The sequence below is a fragment of the Sturnira hondurensis genome, unplaced genomic scaffold, assembly GCF_014824575.4.
Source record: "Sturnira hondurensis isolate 20B ecotype Veracruz unplaced genomic scaffold, ASM1482457v3 Scaffold0009906, whole genome shotgun sequence".
NCBI classification, from domain to species: domain Eukaryota; kingdom Metazoa; phylum Chordata; class Mammalia; order Chiroptera; family Phyllostomidae; genus Sturnira; species Sturnira hondurensis.
In genome coordinates this window covers 831891-859100 of record NW_028082537.1, presented here as the reverse complement: position 1 = coordinate 859100, position 27210 = coordinate 831891, and the positions used below count along the sequence as shown (strand labels likewise).

At 42.1% G+C, this 27210-nt stretch overlaps 1 protein-coding gene across 1 annotated transcript in view; it reads left to right on the top strand.

Moving 5' to 3' along the window:
* The window catches only part of LOC118995162 (LIM zinc-binding domain-containing Nebulette-like), a 187026-nt gene that overhangs the window by 122395 nt on the left and 37421 nt on the right, over window positions 1-27210 (top strand). Inside the window, exon 3 of the mRNA XM_037058094.1 lies at window positions 2888-2972. Within this exon, the coding sequence (XP_036913989.1) occupies window positions 2888-2972 (85 nt within the window). The remainder of the gene's footprint in view (window positions 1-2887; window positions 2973-27210) is intronic.

Genomic DNA, 27210 nt, shown 5'->3' with positions numbered 1-27210 from the left:
CTATATTTCTGTGGGACATTTAATTACTGAAGAATGCTGGCAAAATGAGGCATGAATGCATGTTTTTTGATCACAAATCTGACTCCACAGGGCTCCAAAATATACTTAATCCTTATTTCGGAAGGGCTAGTGTACTTTTGGTAGGTTGTTCAGTTTATTTGCATTGACGAATGATTAGTCCGTACGTCTTCTCATAGGAAACCGGGCACAGGGAGGCTGAAAGGAACCTTCTACAGGGGGAGCAGAGTGTGAGGCAGTGGGGCCTAGAGGACTTCCAGGAAACCAGAGGAAGAAACAGGGGGTGGACACTGCCAAGGAGAGGGACCCGGGAGGGGGCTCTTTGAAGAATGGCTCCGAGTTCCACAGCTTCTGTGCTGATATGGTTGCAGCAGCTAGAGATGTACCCTCAGTGCTAGCTGGGCATGGGGAGGACGTGGCCCTGATCAGTGGTGTGTCCTCACACACACGTGCCCTCACTTCCCCAGCAGGAGGCCTGTGTGTTTGCGTGCATGTCCATATATGACAGAACATGGTGCAGCTTTATTATATAGCCTGACCTGTGCTCTCAGGCTTTGCCCGAATGTTGTCTCCTGCCCTCTCCCCCTCCTTCTTTCTTTCCTTCTCTTCATAAATACTTATTGNAGTTCCACAGCTTCTGTGCTGATATGGTTGCAGCAGCTAGAGATGTACCCTCAGTGCTAGCTGGGCATGGGGAGGAGGTGGCCCTGATCAGTGGTGTGTCCTCACACACACGTGCCCTCACTTCCCCAGCAGGAGGCCTGTGTGTTTACGTGCATGTCCATATATGACAGAACATGGTGCAGCTTTATTATATAGCCTGACCTGTGCTCTCAGGCTTTGCCCGAATGTTGTCTCCTGCCCTCTCCCCCTCCTTCTTTCTTTGCTTCTCTTCATAAATACTTATTGAAGTCATACTATGAGGCAGACACTGGCAGGTGCTGAGTGTGCTCTGACAAAGGACAGGACAGCCTGTTCTTGCTGCCGTAGGACTTTCCTTGTGTTGTGAGACACAGACACGTCAACAGGAACTTACAGATGGATATGATAAGGGTTATAATGGAAAGGAAAGTACATTCCAGGGCACGTTTGAGAGACCAGGAAGGCTTCTTGAAGAAAGTGACATCTAAGGAATGGCCTAAAAGATAAGGAGCTCTGACTGGTGTGGCTCAGTGGCTTGGGAATTGTCCCGCAAACCAAAAGGTCACCAGTTTGATTCCCTGTCAGGGCACATGCCTGGGTTCCAGGCCAGGTCCCTGGCTGGGGGAGTTCGAGAGTCAATTGATCAGTGATCTCTCACACATCGATGTTTCTCTCCTTCTCTTTCTCCCATCCTCCCCGTCTCTAAAAAGAAATAAACAGAATATTTTTAAAAAATATTTTATTTATTTATCTTTAGAGGGGAAGGGAAGGAGAGAGGAAGGAAACATCAGTGTATGGTTGCTTCTCGTGCATCCCCTGCAGAGAACTGGCCCCGGCCAGAAACTGGCCTGCAACCCAAGCATGTGCCCTGACTGGGACTCGAACCGCGATCGTCTGGTTCGCAGGCCCGCGCTCAGTCCACTGAGCTACACCAGCCAGGGCTAAACAAAATATTTTTAAAAAGATATATAAAGAGGAGCTCACCAGAGAGGTAGGTTGGGAGAAGAATGCGTGTTCCAGGACTGGGGAGCGGCGCATGGAGGAAGAGGTGGGAGGGAAGGGTGAACTCCATGGCCATAACGTGGCAGGTGAGCGAGACGTCTGCAGAGGGCTGATCACGGGGGAGAAGGTAGGCTGGGCCTTATTCTTGGAACAGTGGGAAGCCAGGGAAAGTTCTTACTCAGAGGGATAATGTAATCAGATTGGCATTTTCAAACATTTGTTTTGACCATTCAGACTGGAAGGACAGGACTGGCAAGTATAGTAGTGACCTGAGAGATAGATGTGGCCTGTGGTGGAAAAGAAAGCAGTGGAGGTAGAGAAAGTAAATGTAATTGAGCCACATCTAGGAGGCAGAAGTAATAGACTTTGGTGACTGATTCACTGGGTGTGTGAGGAGCCCAAATGACTTGCATGTTTCTGGCGTAGGCAATTGGGCACTAATAAATGAAAGAGAGAATACAAGGGGAGAGCCTTGTCTTGGGGGTCCGGTGGGATGATGGACAGCTGAGTTTCCGACTGGTTGATTTTGTGGTGGGCATGGGATATACACGGTTGGAAATGCCATTGGATCTGAAGGTCAGGAGGGAACACTGGGCTGGTGATAACAGACTTGAGAGTGATGAGCACTTACAGAGGAGGTGCCCCAAATTGTGGGAATGGAGGAGATCAACAAAGAGGAGCCCCTGGGAGATGGAAAAGGAAGAGCAGATGGGAAGAAGCCAGGTCAGGAGTGTGGTGACATAGAAACCAAGAATGGATATTTCAAGATGGAGGGGAGGCCACACAAGAGGAAGACCAGAGACAAACAGGCAGGCATAACTTTGGCTAGAGAAACTTCTGGAAACAGAAGCTAGAAGCCAAAATGCCTAGAGTTGGAGAGGAGACAAACAGGGACAATGAGTTTAGGTCTCTTTTTAAGGAAGTTTGGCTGAAGGAGAGCATAGATTCTAGTCGCCACATGCCAGAATGGTATGTGGGGTGGGCAGAAGGACAGTCAAAGGTGGGAGACGTACCTGGGTGCCGATGGGAAGTAGCTGAGAGTAGAGATGCTGCGGTTGAAATCTGGGGAGACGTTGGGAATAACTGGGTGACAGAGGATCCTAAGAATGAAGGAGGGGGTGGGACCCAGAATAGTGGTGTAGAGATGACCCTAGCTAAGAGGAGAGATACCTCTTTCCATTGTGACAGTGTTTTACTTACGTTCTTTAAAAAAATTTCTCCACAGACACTACCCAAAGCAGTCCTTCACTACTGTGGCAGATACACCTGAAAATCTTCGCCTGAAGCAGCAAAGTGAATTGCAGAGTCAGGTAATTTCTAGAAGGCTCATTTTTTTTTTTGTTATTTTGGTGCTAAATATTATTTACAGAGCCACTCTTTGGAGCTTCTGTCATCGTCCTGTTTGTTCCGGGTCTCTGGCCATTGTGGAGACCGAGGGCAGGCCTGGCTGGGCATTCTGGGTGAGCTGCTGGACTTCTGTTGTGTTCCTGGTCTGGGATCCTCCTGAAATTCTCGGTTCTGTTATTCACATGGGCCTAGGGCAAGTAAACGCGTTCTGGTCAGAGTAAGTGTTTCCCAGCAATATTGATTTATTTGGTCCTAAATATTTAAAAATATTTTATAAATAGCTTCCCCACACCGCATATGTAGGGGAACAAGAGGTGTTAACTTGACCCAGTTGCAGTGCGTGTGGGGCTGACACTCTGTCTGTGTGTCTCACACCAGCCACGAGCTTTGTTTTCATCCTGTCACTTTATTCATATTTCTTTCATATGTCACACTGACAGCACGAACAAAGATTAGAACACCACATTTGGCTCCCAGTCAACCATTTTGGTTGGAAACCTGCCTTCAATATGGCAAAACACATTGGTTAAGACCAGGGATTTGAACAGCAGTGTTTTTTGCAGGGACTTCCAATCTCTTGTTAAGAAACCCAGGGTGCTGTCTTCACGAGTAGTTTTCTCGCTTCAGGTCTTGCCGGCCACAATGTCTGAAGCTTCTGAGTAAGGACACTGCAGTCATTTGTCAGTGGTGTACAGGCACACCGCATTTTATTGCACTTTGGCTTATTGGGCTTTGTGGGTATTACTTTTTTTTTTAAATAAATTGAATGTAAGATCCTCTACCAGCAAAAGGATTGTGACCCACTAAAGGCTTAGATAATGGTTAGTACTTTTTAGCAATAAATATTTTTAAAAATTAAGGTATGCACATTGTTTTTTTAGATACAATGTTATTGCACACTTAATAGACTACAGTATAGCGTAAACATAATTTTATATGTACCAGGAAACCAAAAAAGTTCTTGTGACTTGCTTCATTGCTACATTTGCTTTAATGCTGTGGTCTGGGACTGAACCTGCAGTATCTCGGAGGTTTGCCTGTAGTGAAATGACACCAGGGAGGGCGTAGCGAAGGTCGGGTCGTGGTCCTCTTGCTGCTATTCATTGGTGGGGACCTTGGGCCAGCCAGTCCGATTCTTCGTGTTTAATGTAAAGTGAGATGACCTGTCTTATCTTCTCTACGTATCTTGAGGGTGACTGCAAATACCAAATAGGTGTGAAAGCATTCTGAAAAGTTAAAAAATGTTATATGCCTGTGGAGGCTTATTATTGTTATTATTATTATTATTATTATTATTATCCCTGAAACTCCTTGCTATGAAGAAGGGAGAAGAGCAGAATGTGCGACGAAAAGAGATGTCTAGGTAATGCTCATCAGGCTGCCGCTATTCTTAATGAGAGTAGTTCGCTTTCAGCTGCACTGGATCTAATTATTTCTGTGCAGGTTTATCTGCTCACAGGGAAGATGGTGGTTCCCACCACCTTCTTTCCGGGGGACTGGAGACCACTTCACAGTTCATTTAATTAGAGGAAATATAACTCAAAGTAGAGTTTACTGTTGGTTATCAATGCCATCAGGACTTGGTTGGCAGTTAGTTTTGGGTTTGTGTAAAATGCTAATTTTTGTGTGCTAAGCCATTAGTTCAAAAAATTGAGTGCTGGCCAGAGAGGCACGGTTGTGGGCCAGCAGGGAAGCCCTTTGTCATTCACGCCGCCGAGGGTGCCAGGGCTTGGCTGCAGCCTGTGCAGATCCAATACGCCTTTCTTCTCATCAAGTTCGGATTAATTAGATAATTCTGCAGAAGTACTTCAAGCACATTGGAGAACTTGTTCTGTGCAGAAGAATTTATAATTAGTTAACCCTCCCTTCACAGAGCTCACAGGGTTTCGGAGGAAACAGGACTAACACCCCCGCGTCCTCCAAGAGTGACTGTTATGTTTAATGTACAGTAAGGATTCAGAAAGGAAAGGAAAGCACTTCTTGCTGGAGGTGGGATTTGAGGGGAGCCTGGAAGGTTAAGAAAGGATCTGATGTGGACCCTTGTCTCCTTTCTTTGGGAGGCACACTGCTCCCTCTGGGTTCAGTTAGTGACCACTGTGCCTTCAGTTAGTGACTATAGGTACCTTTTGCCTGGCCCAGGCATAAGCATTTATTGTTTTCTTACCTTGTGCCAGATTCTAGAAATGCAAATTAAAAAATAGCTCACTGTTTTTACGAAAGGCTGTTTTTATTCTTCCCCACGTAGCAAGCTGCAGACTTCGAGGCAGCATAAACAAATGTGGCAGGCTGGTGGGACAAGAGCCAGTAGAGGCGAGGTGTGCATACAGTGCTCTGGGGTCTCCATGCAGTGATCAGGTGAAGGCATCAGGTTTTTAAAAAGATTTTGCTCAAATGTCTTTCCTTCTAGGAAATGTAGAACTTCATGAGGCAGACAGTGTGGGGAAGTGCAAGTCAATTAAAAAAAAGACGTGTTGAACTGTAAAGGCATCAGCACCACCATCCATCTTGCTGCAGTCAGGGCACAGAATTTTACATGTATTATTTCATTTATTCTCAAGCAGCCCTGTGAGACAGGCATCTATTTTTATCTCTATTTTAATGAAACACTCCACTTTTAGAGAATATAGATCGCTCGGCCTTGCTAATAACTTAGTAAGGGTTTGAACTTGGAATAGAACCTAGCCTGTGAGCTCCCAGTGTCCATACTTTTACCAGTATTCTGACCCTTTTATTCAGGAAACACCTAGAAAAGGAGATCTGTAAGCAAAAACTTGCAGTTCAAGGTGATAGACCAGTGAATAAAGGTGGAATTTGCAGAAAGTGCGAAAGTCACATGTAGGAGGAAGTCATCTTCCTCCTCGTTATTGTAACTGTTATTTTTCTGGGTGAGAGGTAGGAGCCCTCTGTAAGGGCACTTCTGTTCTTGCGTAGGCGTGGAATGCTGTCTACCCTAATGATAATGTTCATTAATGGAGATCAATTTAATTTTAACATCCTGAATGATTTGCTTCTGTGGCAGAGCGTTTCCTTAGCATTTTGATGTCAAGAATTCTGAACAGCTCAACAGACTTGGGAGAAGATTGACTATTAACATTTTATTGACTTGTTTTGATAACTTGTGGTGCTAAATGAGTCAAATCCATTCACAAGTCCAAGTTTTGATATTTTGAAATCTGTTGGAATTGTTTGGTTAAAGCTAATTCTTTTCTTTCAGCTCATTACCTTCCCAAATGAGCCAAAATGAAGGAAAAACAAAAATTAATTTGCAGTCCAACCTAGAAAGTTATTTATAGGTACATGTTATCCTTTCCTTTCTTTCTCTGAGAGGGTTGTAAACACAGACAGCATTTTTTTCCCCTAAGTGTTGTATCCTCTCAAAGCTTTTTTTTGGTGGGGGGCGGGGCAGGGCGGGGATCTGTATTAGGTTCGAGATTGTCATAATAAAGTGGTACAAAATATTAGAGAATAAATGAGCAAGCCATGCTTTAGCTTTTCAGAACTGGAGTGAGGCTATGGTTTATGGGCATTATCCAGCCTGCAAACAACTACTGGGCCAGCCATGAGCCACAGTGGACATGGATTGCCCTGAAAATTGGCAGTCGAGGGAAGCCCTTCATCCTCACCAGCTCCCTTTTCAGCACATGTCACAGGATGCACTGCCTCAGAGAAATAACAAATGCTGGTTAGGCAGCAAGGAACATAAGGAAAACGCCACTTCTAGTGTGTTGGTAACATTATCTTTACCTGCAGGGCATCAAGCTTTCATTGCTTGTCTTGGCACTGCCCATTTTTTTTCTATGAACATGCGCCCTGAGTTCCAGTGCCCTGCCTTACAAACTAAAGTTCTGGAACACAAATTCTTTGTAAGTTGGGGAATCCCTGAACTTCAAAACACTCAGAAAGATGAAAAGCTCCTTAGGAGAGATATGTTCTTAACTTATTTTAATATTAAGTTGTAGCAAGTGTTTCTTTTTTAAGGTTGTGTAGCATACTTTATTGGAAGAAAGACACAAGTGTTTTGAGTAATTTGGATCAGGATCTGCAGACTTCTTAAAGCTGTTTGAATGGTTTTTCAAATGGAAATTGGAGTGGAAGTGTATATGGGAAAGAGAGCAATGTGGGGCTGTTGCAGCAGAGTGGGGAAGTGAACCCCCACCCTCTGCACGTTCCCCCTGCTTCTCCTCATCCTCCCATTCCCAGGGCCCTGGATACTGTCTTGGTGACAGTCCTGGGCCTCCTGAAAAGCACTGCTCAGAAGAAAGGTGAAATGTTAGCTGCTTCACACGTAGTTGTTTATGCGTTTGGCTTAGCTTTTTGCAGTCGTGCTGGAAATAATAGAGATTTGGGGCTCACTATGTTCTTGAATGGAGTGTGTGTAATTTATGAGTGCTATAAAGTGAAAGGTTGAAAATGATTATGAATAGCATACAAATCATTCTGGAACCTTTGAGTCTTCATTTTGTAATTTGTGTTGATTCTTTTTTAATCTTCCACATTTCTGTGGAAGCATAAAAAATATGGCTTATAGGAAATATGATATAAGATAGTAGGAAGTGTGAGAAGGTAATGTAGTTTTTTATGGGGAACATAATAGTTAAACATCTTTGTGGGAGAAATGAAGACACATGTTCAATATAAACCTCTGGAAGTTCAAGGAGGCCACGTGCAACACATTCTCTTTCTGTGGCTTGCCCATGGCACCTCTCTGTGCTTCCTTATTCTAAGCTCTATTTCAGGAGGGTTTTTCTCTTGGTTATCTGTCATCTAACCGCCTAGTAAGGGTGTTAAATAATTACCTAGAGCAAGACCCTTCTCGGGTGGCAGTTGCATTTTAATTGGGTGACACTGAAGACTGACTTCCTTTAAGGCAACAAATCCCTGATATGAAATTTTAGTTACTATTTGAGGATGATTGGAAAGCTATTTTGGATAGCATCCTCTATATGATTCAAATTTCATTCCAAGGGTCCCTACTCTATTATAAATTTGACCTAAATTTTATTTGCCGCAGAGCACCAATCATATGCCAAATTCTGCGCTAGATCCTGGGATGCTGTAGGGAGAAAACCCAGATAAAGTGCTCGCTTTCAGGGGATTTATAGTCCAGTGTGGAGAGGATGGTAATAAATGAACAAAAGGAGGTAAAACTGAAACTGTGACAAGAGGTGCTGAGAGAAGCTGTGCATATTTTAATTGTTTCAAAGCATTTCCAGGGAGGTGGAGGTCTGAGTACTCCCCTGCAGACAGATCCATATGGGGTCCCAGCGTGGCCGGCTGTATCCTGCCCAGCCGTGGATCCCATTTCCAAATGCAGATCTTTTTTCCCATTTCCTGGTCTCAGTGGACTCTTTGCTCTTTGCTAGGTCCTCTTCCCTTCCCTTATCTCATGTGAGAACCTCAGACTTCTTTTTTTTTAAATTTTTTTTTAGTATTTTTTAATTTTTATTTAATTCTTATTCAAGTACAGTTTTCTGTTTTTTATTCCCTGCCCTGCCCCCCAAGTGCTCCCCACCTCCCTCCCATTTCTGCCCCCCACCTTAATTATTGTCCATGTGTCCTTTATACTTATTCATGTGAGTCCCTCCCCTTTTCCCCTATGATTCTCTCCCCTCTCCTCTCTGGACCCTGTCAGCCTGCTCCGTATTTGAGTGTCATTGGTCATATTTTGCTTGCTTGTTTTGTTGTTTAGATTCGTGTTAAAGGTGAGATCATATGGTATTTGTCTTTCACCACCTGGCTTATTTCGCTCAACATAATGTTCTCCAGTTCCATCCATGATGTTGCAAAAGGTAGGAGCTCCTTCTTCCTTTCTGCAGCATAGAATTCCATTGTGTAAATGTACCATAGCTTTTTGATCCAGTCATTTACCGATGGGCATCTAGGTTGCCTCCAACTCTTGGCTATTGTGAATTGTGCTGCTATGAACATCGGGGTACATAGGTTCTTTTGGATTGGTGTTTCAGGGTTCTTAGGATATACTCCTAATAGTGGCATTGCTGGGTCAAAAGGCATGTTCATTTTTAGTTTTCTTAGAAAGTTCCATACTGTTTTCCATAGTGGTTGTACCAGTCTGCAATCCCACCAACAGTGGACTAGGGTCCCCTTTTCCCCACAACCTCTCCAGCACTTGTTATTTGTTTCTTTATTTATGATAGCCATTCTGACTGGTGTTAAGTGGTATCTCATTGTGGTTTTAATTTGCATCTCTGTGATAGCTAGCGATATCGAGCATCTTTTCATGTGTCTCTGGATCCTCTGTATGTCCTCCTTGGAGAAATGTCTGTTCAAGTCCTTTGCCCATTTTTTAATTGGGTTGCTCATCTTCTATGAGTGGAGTCAAGTGAGTTCTTTGTATATTTTGGAGATTAAACCTTTGTCTGAGGTATCATTGGCAAATATGTTTTCCCAAGCTGTTGCTTCTCTTTGTATCTTGATACTGTTTTCCTTAGCCATGCAGAAGCTTTTAATTTTGATGAGATCCCATTTGTTTATTCTTTCCTTTATATCCCTTGCTCTAGGGGACGTATCAGTAAAAATATTGCTGCGTGGAATATCTGAGATTTTCTTGCCAATGCTCTCCTCTAGGGCTTTAATGGTTTCACGGCTTATATTTAAGTCTTTTATCCACCTTGAATTTATTTTGGTGTATGGTGTAAGTTGGTGCTCGAGTTTCATTTTTTTGCATGTAGCTGTCCAGTTCTCCCAACACCATTTGTTGAAGAGGCTATCTTTACTCCATTTTATGTTGTTGCCCCCTTTGTCAAATATTAATTGACTGTAGAGATTTGGGTTTATTTCTGGGCTTTCTGTTCTATTCCATTGGTCTATGTGCCTGTTTTTATGCCGGTACCAGGCTGTTTTTATTACAGTGGCCTTATAATACAGTTTGATATCAGGTATTGTGATCCCTCCTACTTTGTTCTTCTTTCTCAAAATTGTGGCTGCTATTCGGGGTCTTTTATGGTTCCATATAAATTTTTGAAGTGTTTGTTCTATGTCTGTGAAATATGCCATTGGAACTTTAATAGGTATTGCATTGAATCTATAAATTGCTTTGGGTAGTATGGACATTTTGATGATGTTAATTCTTCCAATCCATGAGCATGGTATATGTTTCCATTTGTTCCTGTCTTCCTTGATTTCTTTCTTCAGTGTTGTATAGTTTTCTGTGTACAGGTCTTTTACCTCCTTGAGAACCTCAGACTTCTAAACAGGAAGACTGACTCTCTAGATAGTTTCTTTTGGGTAGTTTTTGCGTTCCGCTGTTCTTGGACAAGACGCCTTTCATTCTTGCCTTTTAATTTTCCATGTTCTTTGAACCTCATTTTGGCAGCTTTGTAGTTACCATGTTTTGATTTTTTACCATTTGATGCTGTATTCTGATCCTATAGTGATACTTCTTCCTTCCCAAAATAAGTGCTTTCTCGTGTATGGAAAGGTAAAAGTTCACAAGGAGAAGCTTCTGCATATTTCTTTTCAAGGTTGTGAGGCAGGGAAAATGATCAGAGATTGTGTTTCACATATCGGAAGGGCTGAATGGGAATAAGAACTTCAAAGGAGAAATATTAATTCACTTGATATGGCACATTTCATTCAGGGAACATAACATGCTGTGCAGATGTTAACTCTAAGCCCCACAATTTCCCGTAAGTCAGATTGTTTTCCTATTGTACTTCTGGATAAAATGATGCAAGAGACAAACATGCTGGTAGTGACAGACAGGAAAATAACCAAGATGTTTTGATTTGCCGTGTCGGGATGATGTTTTAGGGCCTTTCATCACAGAGGTCTGGCCTTCTGCTCCTCACCCACCTGAAATGACCCATATTCTTCCCATCTGTTCTCAGAGTCCCAGCATAGAGGGCCTTTGGTGCCTTCCTGGCTCATCCTGTCTCCTTTCCCATCATTCCCACAGCTTTTGGAGGAGGGCGTGTGTGTTCTCCTTTGCAGGGAGGCTACAGGCTATTTGTTCTTATTCTGTGGGCTGGAGTCAGGTTACTGGTCCTTGAATTAGGCATTTGAATAAGCAGCCTATCAATGTCGTGAGTCTGGGGTCATGTGTATAACAGCTGCAATGAGGAGACTATTTTTAAAATATTAAACCAATGTGTTTTTCATCTTTCTTTGCTGTGTTCTGCCTTACTACCCCTCATTATGGGCCCAGACAAAGAAGAGTGAACTGTACTTTGGGAAGGAGGAAATGTGGTCCCATGTGGAGGGTAACGCCTATCTCCCATCTGGCCATGGTAGATTGCAGGAAGAAGGCAGAAAAATCTGAGCGTGGAGTCTGACTATCCCTCTCTTCTGGCTGAAGTTTTTTTGAGAATGAAGATGGGGTAGCTTTAGATGGGTGGAGAGTGAGAAGCAGAGAAGACCACTCTGCAAGGTATACCTGGAACTATCTCCCACCTCACCAATGAACCTGGGGCCTCCACAGCGTGGCGGGCAGGGGAGAATTTGAGTTCCTTCTCCCAGTATCTTAGTGTCTCATGTGGTGTGGAAGGTGATGGACGTTCCAGTGCACCTCACGGAGAGATACTAAGGGCACTTGTCGGGGAGCTACTGGGCCGGGGGCTGGTGTGGGCAGGGAGTAGTGACGGGACTTCAGTGAGTAGAGAGTAGGGACAGGGTTGGCAAGTGATACCACCAGGCTCTTTCTGCATCAGGGGAGAATGCACCATGAGGTCATCAGCCACCACCTTCAGCATCAGATACCAGCAGGATGCCTAGTGATCAAGAGGACAAGGAGATGCCACCAAGGACAAAGGAGTTAAAGGAGAGGATGGGCATGGGTCTGACCCTCTGCTCTTTCTACACTCTGAGGTCACGGAGGCCGTATCTGCATGTAGACAACCTAGAAACCATCTTCGAGAGGAGCCAGGAAACAGGAGGAAATAATTTACCCAAGTTGATTGTTTAAATATTGGATGGGGTCAGGTTAATGGTTGGGACTAAATTTAGTTCCTCTCACTTCAGTGTGATAGAGGCCTGTGGGAAATCATGGAGCAGTTAGAAGAAATAAAGAAAATGTACTTATTTATTTTTTATCTCAATACCTTGTAAATAAATCACTAACCTTTGATTTTATTTGGTAAAATATAGCCCTGGAGGAGGCATCAGGAGGTTTGTGAGTTCTTGTCCTGCCTCTACCACTAAATGTGGCTGTGGGCACCACTGGCATTTTCAGGGCGCAGAATAATGGGTTTTAACTAAATGGTTTCTAAAATTCCTTGTAATGATTTTGATTGTAGTACAGAAATGTTCTGCAGTCACATGTCTAGTTCACAGTAAAAGAGTTCGAAGGAAAGGAACCATCATGCTTTCTTTTCCACCAAATAATAATAATCCAACCTACCATTTCATTTGACCATTCTCTAGGTCAGTCTCAGATATTGGGTAGAGGTCATAATTGGAACATCATATAGGCCTGATAGAGTTAATAGGCAAATCACATGTGAAGCTATGTCTGATTTTACATTAACATGTTTAAAAACAAGAGGACAAAAGAAAAAAGTAGTTACAGTCATAATATATGTTCACTGATAGCAACTTGTCTTTAGTCCTATATTTTTCAACTTCTTATGTAAAAGTAACTAGAATAACTCTACATATTAGTATGCATTTAGGAAATACCTTAGTTGTTTTAATTCACTTCCTTTATGCTTTCTTATTTAAAATTTTTTTCTTGAATGTCTTTGATTAGTTATGTAGTAGTTTTGAGACTGCAGAAGTTTGTCTCTTCTCTGTACAGTGCTTCCGTTTGCTTTTACCACCCCCTTTCCTTTCTAGAGTTTGTTCTGCAGAGGCCCCCAACCTTGAGTTAATTCAGTCCACTCAGGTGGTGGCTCAAGGATGAAACTCAGTATTGCTCAGCTCAGTAACTCTCAATGCTTCCTCACACAGAGTTGCTCGCCCAAAGCAGCCCCATTTTATTGATTACTACTTATTAATACTCTTAATTAGTTAATAGGCTTAATTTCCTAATAGTGTATTTTTGAATGGAGGATGATGCCCTGGAACCACTGCCTTGTGAGGGCCCCAGGCGGTAAGGCCAAGCTTGCAGTTTCACACTGGATTCAAAAAAAGACTGTTGGGAGTAGCTTCAAGGGTAGCCAGCAGCACACAGTAGGCCCAATTGATATGCTGAATATTTCAGCTCTCCTAAAGGACCTGAGTTTTCCTTTACCAGAAATTATGTGGTCTGATTATCATCTCCTATTATTGTAGAATTTTGTTTGTACCACCCACTGACTTCAGAAGTACTGCCCGCTGGAGCTTGCAGGGACCTTGTAAAGATGGAAACTGACTCAAGACGTTTTGTGCAGAAAGATGACTAATTGGCTTTACCTTTTAAAAAAGCTTCCACTGGAACAATCGTTGTATTGTGTTCTGAAATGAGAGCTGTACTTGGGCTTCTGAAAATATGCGTTGTGCTTTTTTTTTTAAATGGAGTGTTTTTCATCACAAAATGTTAGAGGAGAACAATTAGAATTTCCCTCCCTTCCTTTACCCCACCCCATCTCTCTCTTGATTTTTGGTGAAGTCAAGGGTTGGGATGATGGTCAGTTGGAAACCAAGGTCACACAAATTTGATCCTGACTAGGAGGGACACTGTGGCCCCTTCTGACTGACACTCTCGAGCTCCTGTTTGTGTGGACTTGTTTTTATTTCAAGGGAATCTATAATCTTCAAGGGAAATCTAACAAGTGTCTTCAGCTACAGATTTAGTTTCCTAAGCACACAGTACTTTTAGACACCAAGTGACCTAAGACAGGGTGGGGCAAAAGTAGATTTACAGTTGTTTGTACAATTAATAAATAATAATACAAGAAGAAACTCTGTTTCGTATACTCACAATTGTAAACCTGCTTTTGCTCCCTCTGTATAATAATGTAATATTTTTAAATATGTTTTCATCTTTGTCCTTTGTTTTAAATTTTAAACTAGAAGCTAGAAATCTTATTGATTTAATTTAATAGTTACTATTTAATAATAACTATGCTAAACAATTGTCAGGATTATATTTTAACTTTTGATCATGTGATAATCTATGAAATGAAGAAGGGACAATAGGAGATAATTTTACGAAAAGCAGCCTTATAAGAATGATGAATTAAACACTTTCTCTCTCTCTTTTATTGTTGTTCAAGTACAGTTGTCTCCATTTCTCCCCAACAACCCACCCCCCCACCTTTCTGATTTTTTTCTTGGCATTCATTACAAATCAAGAAAACTCATGGCATTCTTGATTTCAAACTTTTACTAGCAAAGAAATCTCATTTAAGGACCCACTGTATTTCCTGTAATTTTTCTATACAGAGCTGCTTTAATTATTTATTGGTTTAATCTCCACTGACTTCTTTGGTCAGACAGCTGCCTCTCCTGGGCTGAGGGTGTGTGTGGGGAGGAGCCAGTGGCCCTGCAAGGAAGGAGCATCGCTGGGCCTGACTCTGGACTTACAGGTGTTCATTGGATTCCTCAAAAGGCATGCTTCCAAATTCTGTGAATAGTTATTTTTTCTGCACCCCATTTAGCTCTCCTTTCTCATTCTCCACTGAAATGTTTACCCCTTTGAATGGGAGCTCAAAATGACTGCCTTTCTTTTTACATAGATCAAATATCAACTGCTCTGAGAAACATTATATTGAAGAAGAAATGATCTTTTAGCTGGTTTGGAAAATAGCTCTTTCTACACCCCCCCAACAGCTGTGCCCTTTTGTAAACTGTTTGTTCAGCTTGCTCTTTCTTAAAATAATGTGGATCAAAAATGTTTTTGATTGTTTGATGGACACAGGAAAGCTGCTTCAATAAAATTCACCTTTTGGGGGGTTATCATCAGCAAAATCAAATCATGTCATCAGTAATATCTGAATCCTCTTGTTATCCTACAGACTCCAGAGAATGACTCCTAACTTTTTGGGGGTCATGGACCCCTTTGGAAATTTGATGAAAGCCATTGGACTTCTCCTTTGAAAAACTACAAAAGCAAAAATATGCCAATGTTAGGATATAATTGCAGGGAGTTCATAGGATGGCAAAGGCCATTCATGGAATGCTACAGATTTCTGAGCTTTAGGGAAGGCGGCAAGGCTGTCCAGGAGAGAAACAGTGGAGGAGACCCAGCTGGCCTTAGAGGCCTAGCAGAGACCAGAGGATTGCTGTAGAAAGATGATGAATTCCTTGCCTTCTAAGCACAATTTTGTTTAATCTTGACTAAAATATTAACTGTTTTGTGAATGTGAAATGTTACTGCCTTTAAAAAAAGCAATCTAGCAACAACTGTTAAAAATATGTATTTACTCTTTGATCTAGCAGTTTCACTCCTGGGAATCTCTCCCATAGAAATAAAATCATCAGCGTGTAAGGCATATGTACAGGAATCTCTAGGCTAGCATTGTTTGTAGTAGTCAAAAACTGAAACAGTGAAAGCCCACCAACAAGGTAATAGTAGAATAAATTATGCACATTTATATTGTGGAATAGTATGCAGCCATTAAAAAGAATGTACAGAGGTACACTAGATGTCTTAGATGTCCATAAGGTATTGTTCAGTGAGAAACACACATACAGAAAGATGTATAAGTTACAAAACCCTCCCTGTTAGCAGGCATATGCGTATGCATGCCTGTATGTACATATGTCTGATTAGGATTATATGTGTAGGAAAAAAAATATAGACTAGTAAATACTAGACTGTTAACATTGGTTCTGGGAGCTTATCCATGACTAGAAAAAGTAAAGGTAAAAAAAGATTGCAGTAACTAAAAAGAAAATATGTATGTGGTGGTGTTCATACATTTATTTAAAATTATATATGAGGTCTGTCTAGAAAAAGTCCAGCAATTGTTAATACAATGAGAACAATTTGCATGACATCGCTGTAATCTGGCAGTCAAGGAGAGTGGACTGGAATGCGCATGTGTGAACAACGATGACTTCACTGTACTAGTCACTGGGGGCAGTAGATGCCATTGAGTGAGCATGTGCACTATGTGCACATTGCATTCAAAATGAGCAAGTACAGCAACAAATCTGCATCAAATTTTGCATCAAGCTTAAACATTCCTCCATGGGAACTATTCAGATGATTGATTCAGGAAGCTTTCAGGGATGATACAATGAATGCAGCACAAATAAGTGTGGCACAGATGCTTCAAAGGTGGTCAAGAATGTGTTGAAAATGATCCACATGCTGGAAGGCCTGCAACAAGCAGAGCACCTGAGAATGTTGACTGTGTATGGGCTGCAATCAATGAAGATCAGCAACTGACAGTGTGAGAACTAGAAGCTGATCTGGGAATTCCAAAAACTACTGTGTCTGAGATTCTGACACAGGATCTTGGCATAAATATGTTGTGGCAAAGTTCATCCCGTGGCTTCTGCTACCAGAGCAGAAGGAACATCATGATACAGTTGCTAATGACTTGATTCAGACTGCTACTGATGAACCAGATTTCTTCAAGAAGGTCATAACCGGAGATGAATCGTGGGTCTATGGCTGTGATCTGGAAACAAAGGCCCAATTGTCCCAATGGAAGTCACCTGGTTCTCCGTGCCTGAGGAAGGTACAGCAGAGTTGCAGCTAGACCAAGACCATGTTAACTGTGTGTTTTGATTAGGAAGGTGCTGTTCATCATGAGTATGCCCTTCCAGGCTAAACAATTATAAGGAGTACTACCTCAGTGTTCTTAGTTGGTTGAGAAATGCAATACAGTGAAAACAACCATAGCTATGGGCAAATGCTGATTGGCAGCTCATCACGACAACACACCTGCATATGGATCACATCTCATACAGAGTTTTTTGCAAAGCATCAAATCACTCAGGTCACTCAGTCCCGCTAGAGCCAGATTTGGTGCCCTGTGACTTCTGGCTTTTCCCCAAACTAAAATTACCTTTGAAAGAGAAGAGATTTCAGACTGTCAGTAAGATTCAGGAAAATACAATGGGGCAGCTGATAGTGATTTCAACAAAGTATTTTTCATTATTTTGAATTAATTATTTTGTGCAAGGGATGCTGAGAGAACTGTGTAAGGTCCCAAGGTGCCCTCTTTGAAGGGGACTGAGGTGTCATTGTCCTATGTACGTTTCTTGTATCTTCTTCAATAAATGTCTCTTATAGTACACGGCTGGATACTCCCTGGACAGACCTCATATGTATTTAAAATTTTACTGTTTTACTTCTTTTATAGTCACAACACTAGAGCTTTTCAGTTCAGTTGTGGGGCTTGCACAGCCAGTTTGACCAGCCTGGTTCTTCTTGCTGACTTATTAGACGAATCTTTGGTGACTTATTGCTCTAAAGTTCTTTTTGCTTTTGGTGACTTGTTGCTCTATTTGTTGTTTTAACAAATGTTTACTGGGTGTCTTCTTTGTGTCATATACTAGACTTTGAGCTGGGGAGTACCCAAAGAACTAAAATAGTGTGTGCGCGCGCGCATTTGTGTATATGTATGTGTGCATATTTGCCTGTGTCTCTGCTTGCAGCTGTGTTTGAGCTTGGCCTCAGTCTGTTACTGGCTCGTTAGCTGGTTGTGGCTATGTGGGATGGAGAGCGTGAGTGCTGTGCTCATGTTAGCAATAACCTAATAATTTGTTTGGAGCGAGGTCTTGATTTTTCTTCTTCTGCTTGGTTAAATGATCTATTGTCTAATTCTACAGCTGCTTAACTTTTCCTCAGAAATGCCCAAGGATCTTGAGAGAAGATAATACTGAAAGGATTTTTAGGAAATTGTAGAGGAAAAAGAAGTGTGAGCTGCTTCCTGCAGATCAGTGTGTCTCGAGATTGTGGTTTCCTACCCCACAGATACCTGGCGAGCATGTTGAAAATGCTCATTTGTGGGCCTGGCCTCAACCCAGTAAGAGGGAGGCCCAGAAATCTGTGTTATTATTAGGTGCTCCATGTAATTATGCATACTAATATTTGAGAGCCAGTTCCACCAATTTTTACTTCAAATAATGAGCCCTCTTGGCAGTCCTCCTCCCCAGAATTTTATCAAGACTATTGCATAACCAATTTAAACCACAGTGAGATACCACTTTATACTGGTCAGAATGGCCATCAAAAGCAAATCAAGAAACAAGTGCTGGCCAGGTTGTGGAGAAAAGGGAACCCTAGTGCACTGTTGGTGGGAGTGCAGACTGCTGCAGCCACTGTGGAAAACAGTATGGAATTTCCTTAGGAAACTCAAAATGGAACTGCCTTTTGACCCAGCATTTCCACTGCTGGGATTGTACCCTTAGAGCCCTGAAACACCAATCCAAAACAACCTATGCACCCCAGTGTTCATAGCAGCACTGTTTACAATAGCCAAGTGCTGGAAACAACCTAAGTGCCCATCAGTAAATGAGTGAATCAAAAAATATGCTACATTACATGATGGAATAGTACGCAGCAGAGAGAAAGAAGGAGGTCCTAGCCTTTGCAACAGCATGGATGGAAATGAAGAGCATTATGCTAAGTGAAATAAGCCAGGCAGTGAGGGACAAATACCATATGATCTCACCTTTAACTGGAACATAATCAACAAAAGAAAAAAGCAAACAAAATATAACCAGATGTACTGAAATTAAGAACAATCTAACAATAGCAAGAGGGGAGATGAGAGGGGACCGTGGGGAGAAGGGTTTTCAGGGACTACTGTAAAGGACACATGGACAAAACTAAGGGGAGGGTGGAAGCAAGGAAGGGAGGTGGGTTTTGCTGTGGGGAGGAAGTGTTGGGGGAAAAATGCAGACAGCTGTAATTGAATAACAATAAAGTAATTTAAAAAAACTTTGGCATAACCTTGAACTCCTTTATGGTTGTGGAAAGCTTAGCTATTTCGCCCCCTGGAAATGGGTCCACATTCACTGGTTTGTCATACTGCTGTTCTGTAGGATTAACCTGCTCTGTAACTACTTGGAATCTTGTCCTGCTGTGATGGGCTTCTGAAATTGGACACCATTGCTCAGGTTCTATGTCATGGGAGAATAGATAAGTGAAGGGAGAATTTCATTCAATTTTAAGATGTTGGACTCAAGAGATACTCTAACAAAAAGTTTTTCTAATATTTAAGTGGCTTTTTGTTTATTAATAATACCTACATTTAGAAGAGATTTTATGAAGAGAAAAGTTTTTCGGATAAAACTGTTACTGCCAAACATGCACAATTTTATTCTGAATGTGAAGAAATCAGTGTAGGTCAGAAAAATAGTAGAGTGGTTTTAAAATCAACAACCTGATGGTCTCTCACATAACAGAGTCAGTATGTACATGTAGTTACATATGCACATATAAGAGGAAATTTCAGGTTACAGGGCATTTTGTTTGTAACTACAGAAGTTAAACTGGAATTTGCACATATGTTGCAAATTATTTTGAATTCTTGATTCTTTGGACTACTTTTGCTTTACTTGTAAATATTCACAATGGAGATACGAACTGAAAGTCTTTTTCAGATATCTAAGATTTATCCCCTTTCATACATTTCTTCCTCCACCCTTTTATCTAAAATGTCAAAGTAATTGAAGCAGAGGTTCATGTGAAAAGCAGCATTATGTGACTTTTCCTACATCCCTCACGTGACCGCCTGTGTGGACAACAACCTTTGCACTCTTCCGATTAGAAAGGCCATGTCTGAGAACCTTTTATCTCCACAGCAGGATATATATAACCCAAGTCGATGCAAGAAACCCATGACATCATCCCCCAATCAATAATCATTGATTGAGTAGAGTTGTTTTCAGAGCTATGTATTAGGTACTATGAGGGATACAGAAGGAAAAGTCCCGTTTTCTGTCTTTGAAAAACACTCCAGTTCAGAAAGTAGTTCAAATGTTCATGTTATGACATGGCTTCCCAACAAAAGGCCTTTACAACAAATACTAGGAAACTGGCATGAAAGGTGTGATTGAGGGCCAGGGGCGGTGTCTGGGAGCAGGGACATGAGTTAGCAGAGATGCAGTTGAAAAGGAATGAGACACGAGGAAGGCATGAGTGTAATTCATAAAACTGTATCCATCCGCAAGATGTCAGCTGGATGGTGTGGGTAGTCATCGGGCAAGTCTGTGAGGGGGGAGAGGCTCTAGAAACACATGAAGGGGTCTTCAATCTTGGCACTGAAAAAGCTGCTGAAAAATCATAGGGATCTCATGAGATGCCAAGCCTGCAGTAATTAAAGAAGTTCAGTGTGAGGGACTGAGAAGGCTGGGTCAGGGTGCTGGTGATGAAAATAATCAGGTAAAACTTAAGAGTTGCTTTTGGAGAAAGTTGGATTCTAGGATTAAAAAATTGGATTCTAATTTGGAAAACAAATTAAGCCATGTAATGAAAATATTTGTGAAGCTATACAACTCATCATGGTAGCTTCAATCTGAAAAGGAGAAACAGTGGCTTGTGATGGGAAGCAAACCCAATGAATTGTCTTCTGAATCTTTAGTTTTCTGTGAGTTTATGATTTTAAAAATTCACTTATATAATCAAATACAAACACTAACTGATCTTCGAAATGGTTAATAGTCTGCAGTTCAGGATACTTTTGTAGGCAGTAAATAACTGCTAGGTGACTAAATGCTGGAGTTTATCTTGCAAAGTAACCTGCTATTGTGTAAGAGTTTTCCTACATAGGATGCAAAGCTCTGCTATAATTATTAGTGAATAATTTTTTGTGACTCATGGTAGTAAGACTATTGTACATTAACGTTTAAAAGAACAATGTTTCATCACCATAAAAGAACCTCCTACCTTCCTACATCAGGGATATTTTCCTCTTGTCTAAAATTTACCTACTTTTTTAAAAAAAAGGTTGGCATTTATCTTGAACCAGGACTTTTTTCTCCTGGTTCAGAAAGGACAAAAAGAAATATAGTTAGCCTGGCTGGTGTAGCTCAGTGGATTGAGCGCGGACCTGCGAACCGCAGGATCGCGGTTCGATTCCCAGTCAGGGCACATGCCTGGGTTGCAGGCCAGTTCCCGGTTCCTGGTTCCTGGCAGGGGACTCACGAGAGGCAACCATACATTGATATTTCTCTCCCTCTCTCCTTCCCTTCCCCTCTAAAGATAAAATAATAATAATAAATAAAAAAAATTAAATTAAAAAAAAAAGAAATATAGTTAGAAAAACCCAATTAACAAAACCAAATCACCTTGATTACATCTTATGGAGAAAACAACTGGCTTTATTATTTTTTTCTTGTGCATGTTTGAGATCAATTTATATTTGAGAAATAGTGATATTAGGAAAATAGAGAATTTATTGGATTATTTGGAATAGTGGGTGTTGAGGATGGGTACATCAAATTGCTACTTGACAGCAAGGAAATCAGTTTTTATTTTCTATTGGAAAACAAAACACAGACCTTTTAAAAAGGGGAAAAAAGGCTTAGTTTTGGGACTTCCCGCAAAGATGGAGGTGTAGGTAGACATACTGTGCCTTCTCACACAACCGAAATAAGGACAACAACAATTTAGAAACAAAATAACAACCAGAACTGACAGAAAATTGAACTGTATGGAAGTTGGACAACCAAGGAGTTAAGATAGACACATTCATCCAGACCAGTAGGAAGGGCAAAGTTGGGCGGCTGGGTGGAGAGGGGTCGTGACAGAAAAAGCTGTGGCACCGGGTGCACAAGGGCCTGGGTGCATGAGACAGCAATGGGTGGACCCTGGGCACGGGGTAGCAACGGGCAGACTCAGTGAGGTGGCGATTGTGAAGCGAGGCACTGCATGCGAGGTGGCTGACTGACTATGTGGCGGTCTCACATTTGTGCACAGATAAACCAGGTGAAACTGGGGAGCGAGACAGACCTCACAACCCAGGGTCCCAGCGCCAGGAAATAAAGCCTCAAAACACTGATTGAAAACACCTGTGGGGGTTGAGGCACAGGGAGAGCCTCCCAGCCTCACAGGAGAGTTTGTTGGAGAGACCCACAGGGTCCTAGAATGTACACAAGCCCATCCACCTGGGAATCAGTACCAGAAGGACCCAGTCTGCTTGTGGGAAGTGGGGGAAGTGACTGACATCTGATGGAGAGTGGAGCAAGTGTTATTGTTCCCTCTCTGGCCTGCCTCCACATATAGCGTCACAACCCAGTGATGTGGGTTGCACTACCCTCGTGAACACCTAAGGCTTCGCCCCTCATACGTAGCAGGTGCGACAAGACCAAAAAAATGGCCCAAATGGAAGAACAGATCAAAGCTCCAGAGCAAATACAACTAAGTGGTGAAGAGATAGCCAGTGTATCAGATACACAGTTCAAAGCACTGGTCATCAGAATGCTCATAGAATTAGTTGAATTTGGTCACAAATTAGATGAAAAAATGAAAGCTATGCTAAGTGAAATAAAGGAAATGCATGGGGAACCAATAGTGATGGGAAGAAAACTGGGACTCAAATCAATGGAGTGGACCAGAAGGAAGAAAGAAACAACCAAACAGAAAAGGATGAAGAAACAAGAATTCAAAAAAAACCAAGAGGCTTAGGAACATCCAGGACATCTTTAAATGTTCCAACATCCAAATTATAGGGGTACCAGCAAGGGAAGAGGAAGAGCAACAAGTGGAAAACTTATTTGAACAAATAATGAAGGACAACTTCCCCAGTCTGGCAAAGGAAATAGAATTCCAGGAAGTCCAGGAAGCTCAGAGAGTCCCAAAGAAGTTGGACCCAAGGAGTCCAACTCAGAATTACATTAGCCAAGATAAAAATGAAGGAGAGAATCTTAGAAGCAGCAAGAGATAAGGGGACAGTCACCTACAAAGGAGTTCCCATCAAACTGTCAGTGGATTTCTCAAAAGAGACCTTACAGGCAAAAAGGGGCTGGAAAGAAGTATTCCAAGTCATGAAATCCAAAGACCTACATCCAAGACTGCTCTATCCAGCAAAGCTTTCATTTAGAATGGAAGGGCAGATAAAGTGCTTCTCAGATAAGGTCAAATTCAAGGAGTTCATCATCACGAAACCCTTATTATATGAAATATTAAAGGGACTAATCTAAGAAAAAGAATTTAAAAAATATGAACAGTGAAAGGACAGCAAACTCACAGTTATTAACAACAACACCTAAAACAAAAACAAAAACAAACTGAACAACTAGAACAGAAACAGAACCACAGAAATGGAGATCACATGGAGGGTTAGCAACAGGGAAGTAAGAGGAGGAGGAGAAGGGGGGAGAAGGTACAGAGAATAAGTAGCATAGACGGGAGGTAGAAAATAGACAGGGGGAGGGCGAGAGTCGTGTGGGAAATGTAGAAGCTAAAGAACTTAATGACACATGGACATGAACATGGAATGTGGGTGGGAGAGGGTGTGCAGGGTGGAGGGGAATGAGGGGGGAAATGGGACAACTGTAATAGCATAATAAATAAAATATATTAAAAAAGACTTAGTTTTGAAGGGTGTGTTGAGTTGCCAAGGAACATTAAGCATCTATAGTCTGTTAACATGTGGAGTGCTAGGTTACTCAGTCACTTCCTAATTGCTGAAATTTGGGCTCTACCAATAATGGTATTATTTTCCTGGGTTTTCATTTCCCTGGGGTACTGTGATAATGTGATATATTACCCTACAAATCACTGATTTTGGGAGACTGTGAAATTATGTCCATTTTACAACTTGGAAAAACTTTTGGCTAAGAAGCTCTTTTGGCTGTGTGTCACTTTGTGCCTTCTATGGGTTCCAGCTGCTGCAGGAGCCCCAGCATGTTCCATGGAGTGTCTGGGTGACACAGGTGCCACTCTACTTCAGAGGTGCCAATCTCCCTCTGTGCCAAGTCCCCCTTCTCCCTGTGGATGGTGGTGGCCAGACTCTATCAGCTTTCTCTCACCTGGCTCGCTCCAGTGAGGTAGGACCTGGTGTCCAGGTCTGACTTTATCTGTTTATTTTTAAAGATTTTATTTATTTATTTTTAGAGAGAGAGGAAGGGAAGGAGAGAGGGAAACACCAGTGTGTGGTTGCTTCTCGCACACCCCCTACTGGGGTCCTGGCTCACAACCCAGGCATGTGCTCTGACTGGGAATTGAACCGGTGACCCTTTGGTTTGCAGGCTGGTGCTCAATCCACTGAACTACACCAGCCAGGGCTAGGTCTGACTTTAGATTAGAATTTCGTGACAATCATCATCTCTGACACCTTGCCTGGTACTTTTTGGAGAGAAAGTGTGGTCTATAGGGGGTAATAAGAGGATCCTTTGCTGGCTCTTCTCCTCTCTCTTGCACTTTGCATCCTTGTCCCCTGTGCTTGGTTCCCATTGTAGTCATTCACAACCATCTGACCACTGCCTTCTCATTCCCTCCTGATCACACATGGTTTCCCTTCAGTGAATGAGCTTTCTCCCAAATCTTTGTCTCCCAAATGGCAGAGTACCCAGAGTGACTAGAGATACATTATGTGGTGTCCTGTGCTCCATGTGAGGCCTTCAGTCATGTTTCTTCATTCCAGGGCCTTTGTTTCTGTTTACGTATTTAACCCTTCCATTTTCAAATGTCCAAAGTTTAGATCAAAACAGACTTGTACACACTTGATTTTTTTATGCAGACATTTTTCTACCTCCTTTGCACATGCTGGGGTTCTGCTTAATGTGTTTACTTAGGGAAGGCTTCCCTCTTTTCAGAGACCTCTGTTGTTAGCAGAAGGTTAGTGGTCCGCAGGGCTGTGGAGACGGGAAGGGTAATTGACTTTGGCTGGCCAGGAAGAGTCACTTTCAGCTGTGGACGTAAGTCCAACCAGAGTCCCCCGTAGTGCAGCATCCAGTACTGAGTCAAACCACCCCTGCCCGCTGTAGCTTAGGGCCCCTGTGTGGTGTTCACATGGTCACACTAGGGTAAGACCAACACTGCACGGTGCAACAGTAGTAAATCTGGCACGGTGGCCATAGTCCCGTTCAGCCCCTCTGCCTACCGGCCAAAGTCTTTCCTGAGTTAGACATTCAGCGATGACGAGCAAGGTGACACTGGCACACACAGGCATCCATCCAAAATATAACAGTTCATGGCTGCAGTTAGAGCTTAATTTTTTGACATCTTTCATCAGGGAAGTACCTTCTGGTAAATGACTGCATTGCTTGAAATCATCTGCCCGTGTCGTCCTCATTATATTCCTTAGTCATTATGGGTTGCCTCACGTTTCTCAAACCCTGGCCTGGTGAACCAACGATGAAATTGCATTTCTTGGAATTAGAGTACAGATTATTATGCGAGAAAAAAGACATTAAAGGGGGAATGTTCATGTTTATGTTTGAGTAAATGTGAACAGCCTAACAGCCTCAGAGGCAGTTGGAGGCGAGGCTGTGAGAACACTGAACCATGGTGCCTCGTTGCTGTGACATGGCTCTGAAATGCGAGAGGCCGTGCAGGCAGGCCAGTCCTGGCTGTATAAATCCTGGATGGACAGTCACTTCCATGTATATTTCTTGGGGGTGGGGCAGGCAGAATACAGCATTATTGACAGTTCATAGTTTTTCTCAAGGCTCTAACATGTATTAGGAAATCAATAAATGACAATTGAAATAAACCAGAAAAATCATTACTCAGGGTCGCTCCTTCCCCCCTCCCCTTTTCATGTCCTCACACTGGGCTTCTCCATAGCTTCGAATGGTTGCAGGAAGCCCCTAGGATGGGAATGTTTTGGTGCTATGGATGGGGATGAGCAATTAAAACATCAGCCTGGGAAACAGCATTATTGCTTTCTTGGGATAATTTATTTGGCTCTGACCTGAGTGTCTGGCATATTCACTGATTCCAGACCGTTGACCCTGCCCTGTGGTCACCTTCTAGACCCTGTTGTGAGAGTAACCAGCTCCTCGTCGTCCGGCCCATTCTTTGCCACCATCCTCCAGATCTGTATACTGGGCAGATAGGAGTCACTCAATGAAGTAATTGAATGAAGCTACTTAATGGGGGCTTGTTGTGGGTTCAGGTTGTGGCTTTTGTGAGGTATCAGGGTCACGTGTGGCAGAGTGCTGAAAGTAAAGCCAGTTGAATTTTGAATGTAGTATGCAGATAGATGGTATAAATGCTGTATGCTTTATTGTGATTTCTATTTTTCCTCACAGCCATCTGCTAGGTTTATTCTGATGTCATGTGAGACCTAGATATCGCATTTAGTTGTTCTACCATTTCTTCCGCCCTCTTTAGTCTGCACAATTCTTACAGCAACCAAGGCTGGTGGTTTCCAAATGCCTGTGTTGTGAGAGCTCCAGCAAGGAGGGAGGCCTCATCTTTGTTTTCTCTATCGATTCCGAATAAATGACTGAGCAAAAGATTGGAAACAAAAACAGACTTTATTTTGTAGTGTAGGTTTATGATGAGCCGGTCATTGTGGTAAGGGCTTTTTGTACAATATGTCATTAAATCTTCACAATAACTTTCTTAGGAAGACATGATTATTCTCATTTTGTAGATGATGATGCTATAGTTCAGAGAGGTCGTATAAACTACTTGGGGTCACACAGCTAATCAGGGCCCTTGATGGCATTTGGTCTTCTGAGTCCTAAGCCTGAGATGTTCCTTGCTGGAGTAGGTTCTCTCAGTGTAGCCGTTATTATAAATGTCATTTTTGTATTTTTGATACCGTATCATAGCACTGCTATGGCATTTTAGGTTTAAAATTCTCCTCATGAAGTAAAATTTTTTTATTTGGATTTTTAAAAATTGTATTTTTTAGTAAATGTCTTGTCTTTATTTTGTTTCATTTTATTTATTTCTGGGGCTATTTTGGCCCTTAGTTTGATTGTTATTATCCCTGGAGGTTTTTAATACTTTTTTTTTCTTTTTTTTTTCAATTTTTTATTTAATTATTTTTCAAGTATAGTTTTCTGTCTATTACTCCCATACCATCCCACCCCGATCCTCCCCCCTCCCTTCCATTTCCACCCTTCTCAGTTGTTGTCCGTGTATCCTTTATATAGGTTCCTCTAAATCCCTCCCTTATTTCCCCTGAAATTCCCTCCCCTCTCCCCTCTGGTCACTGTCAGCCTGTTCTCTATTTCAGTGTCTTTGGTTATATTTTGCTTGCTTGTTTGCTTTGTTGTTTAGCTTCCTGTTAGAGGTGAGATCATATGGTATTTGTCCTTCAACACCTGGCTTATTTCACTCAGCATAATGCTTTCCAGTTCCATCCATGTTGTTGCAAAAGGTAGGAGCTCCTTCTTTCTTTCTGCAGCATAAAATTCCATTGTGTATATGTACCATAGTTTTTTGATCCATTCATTTACTGA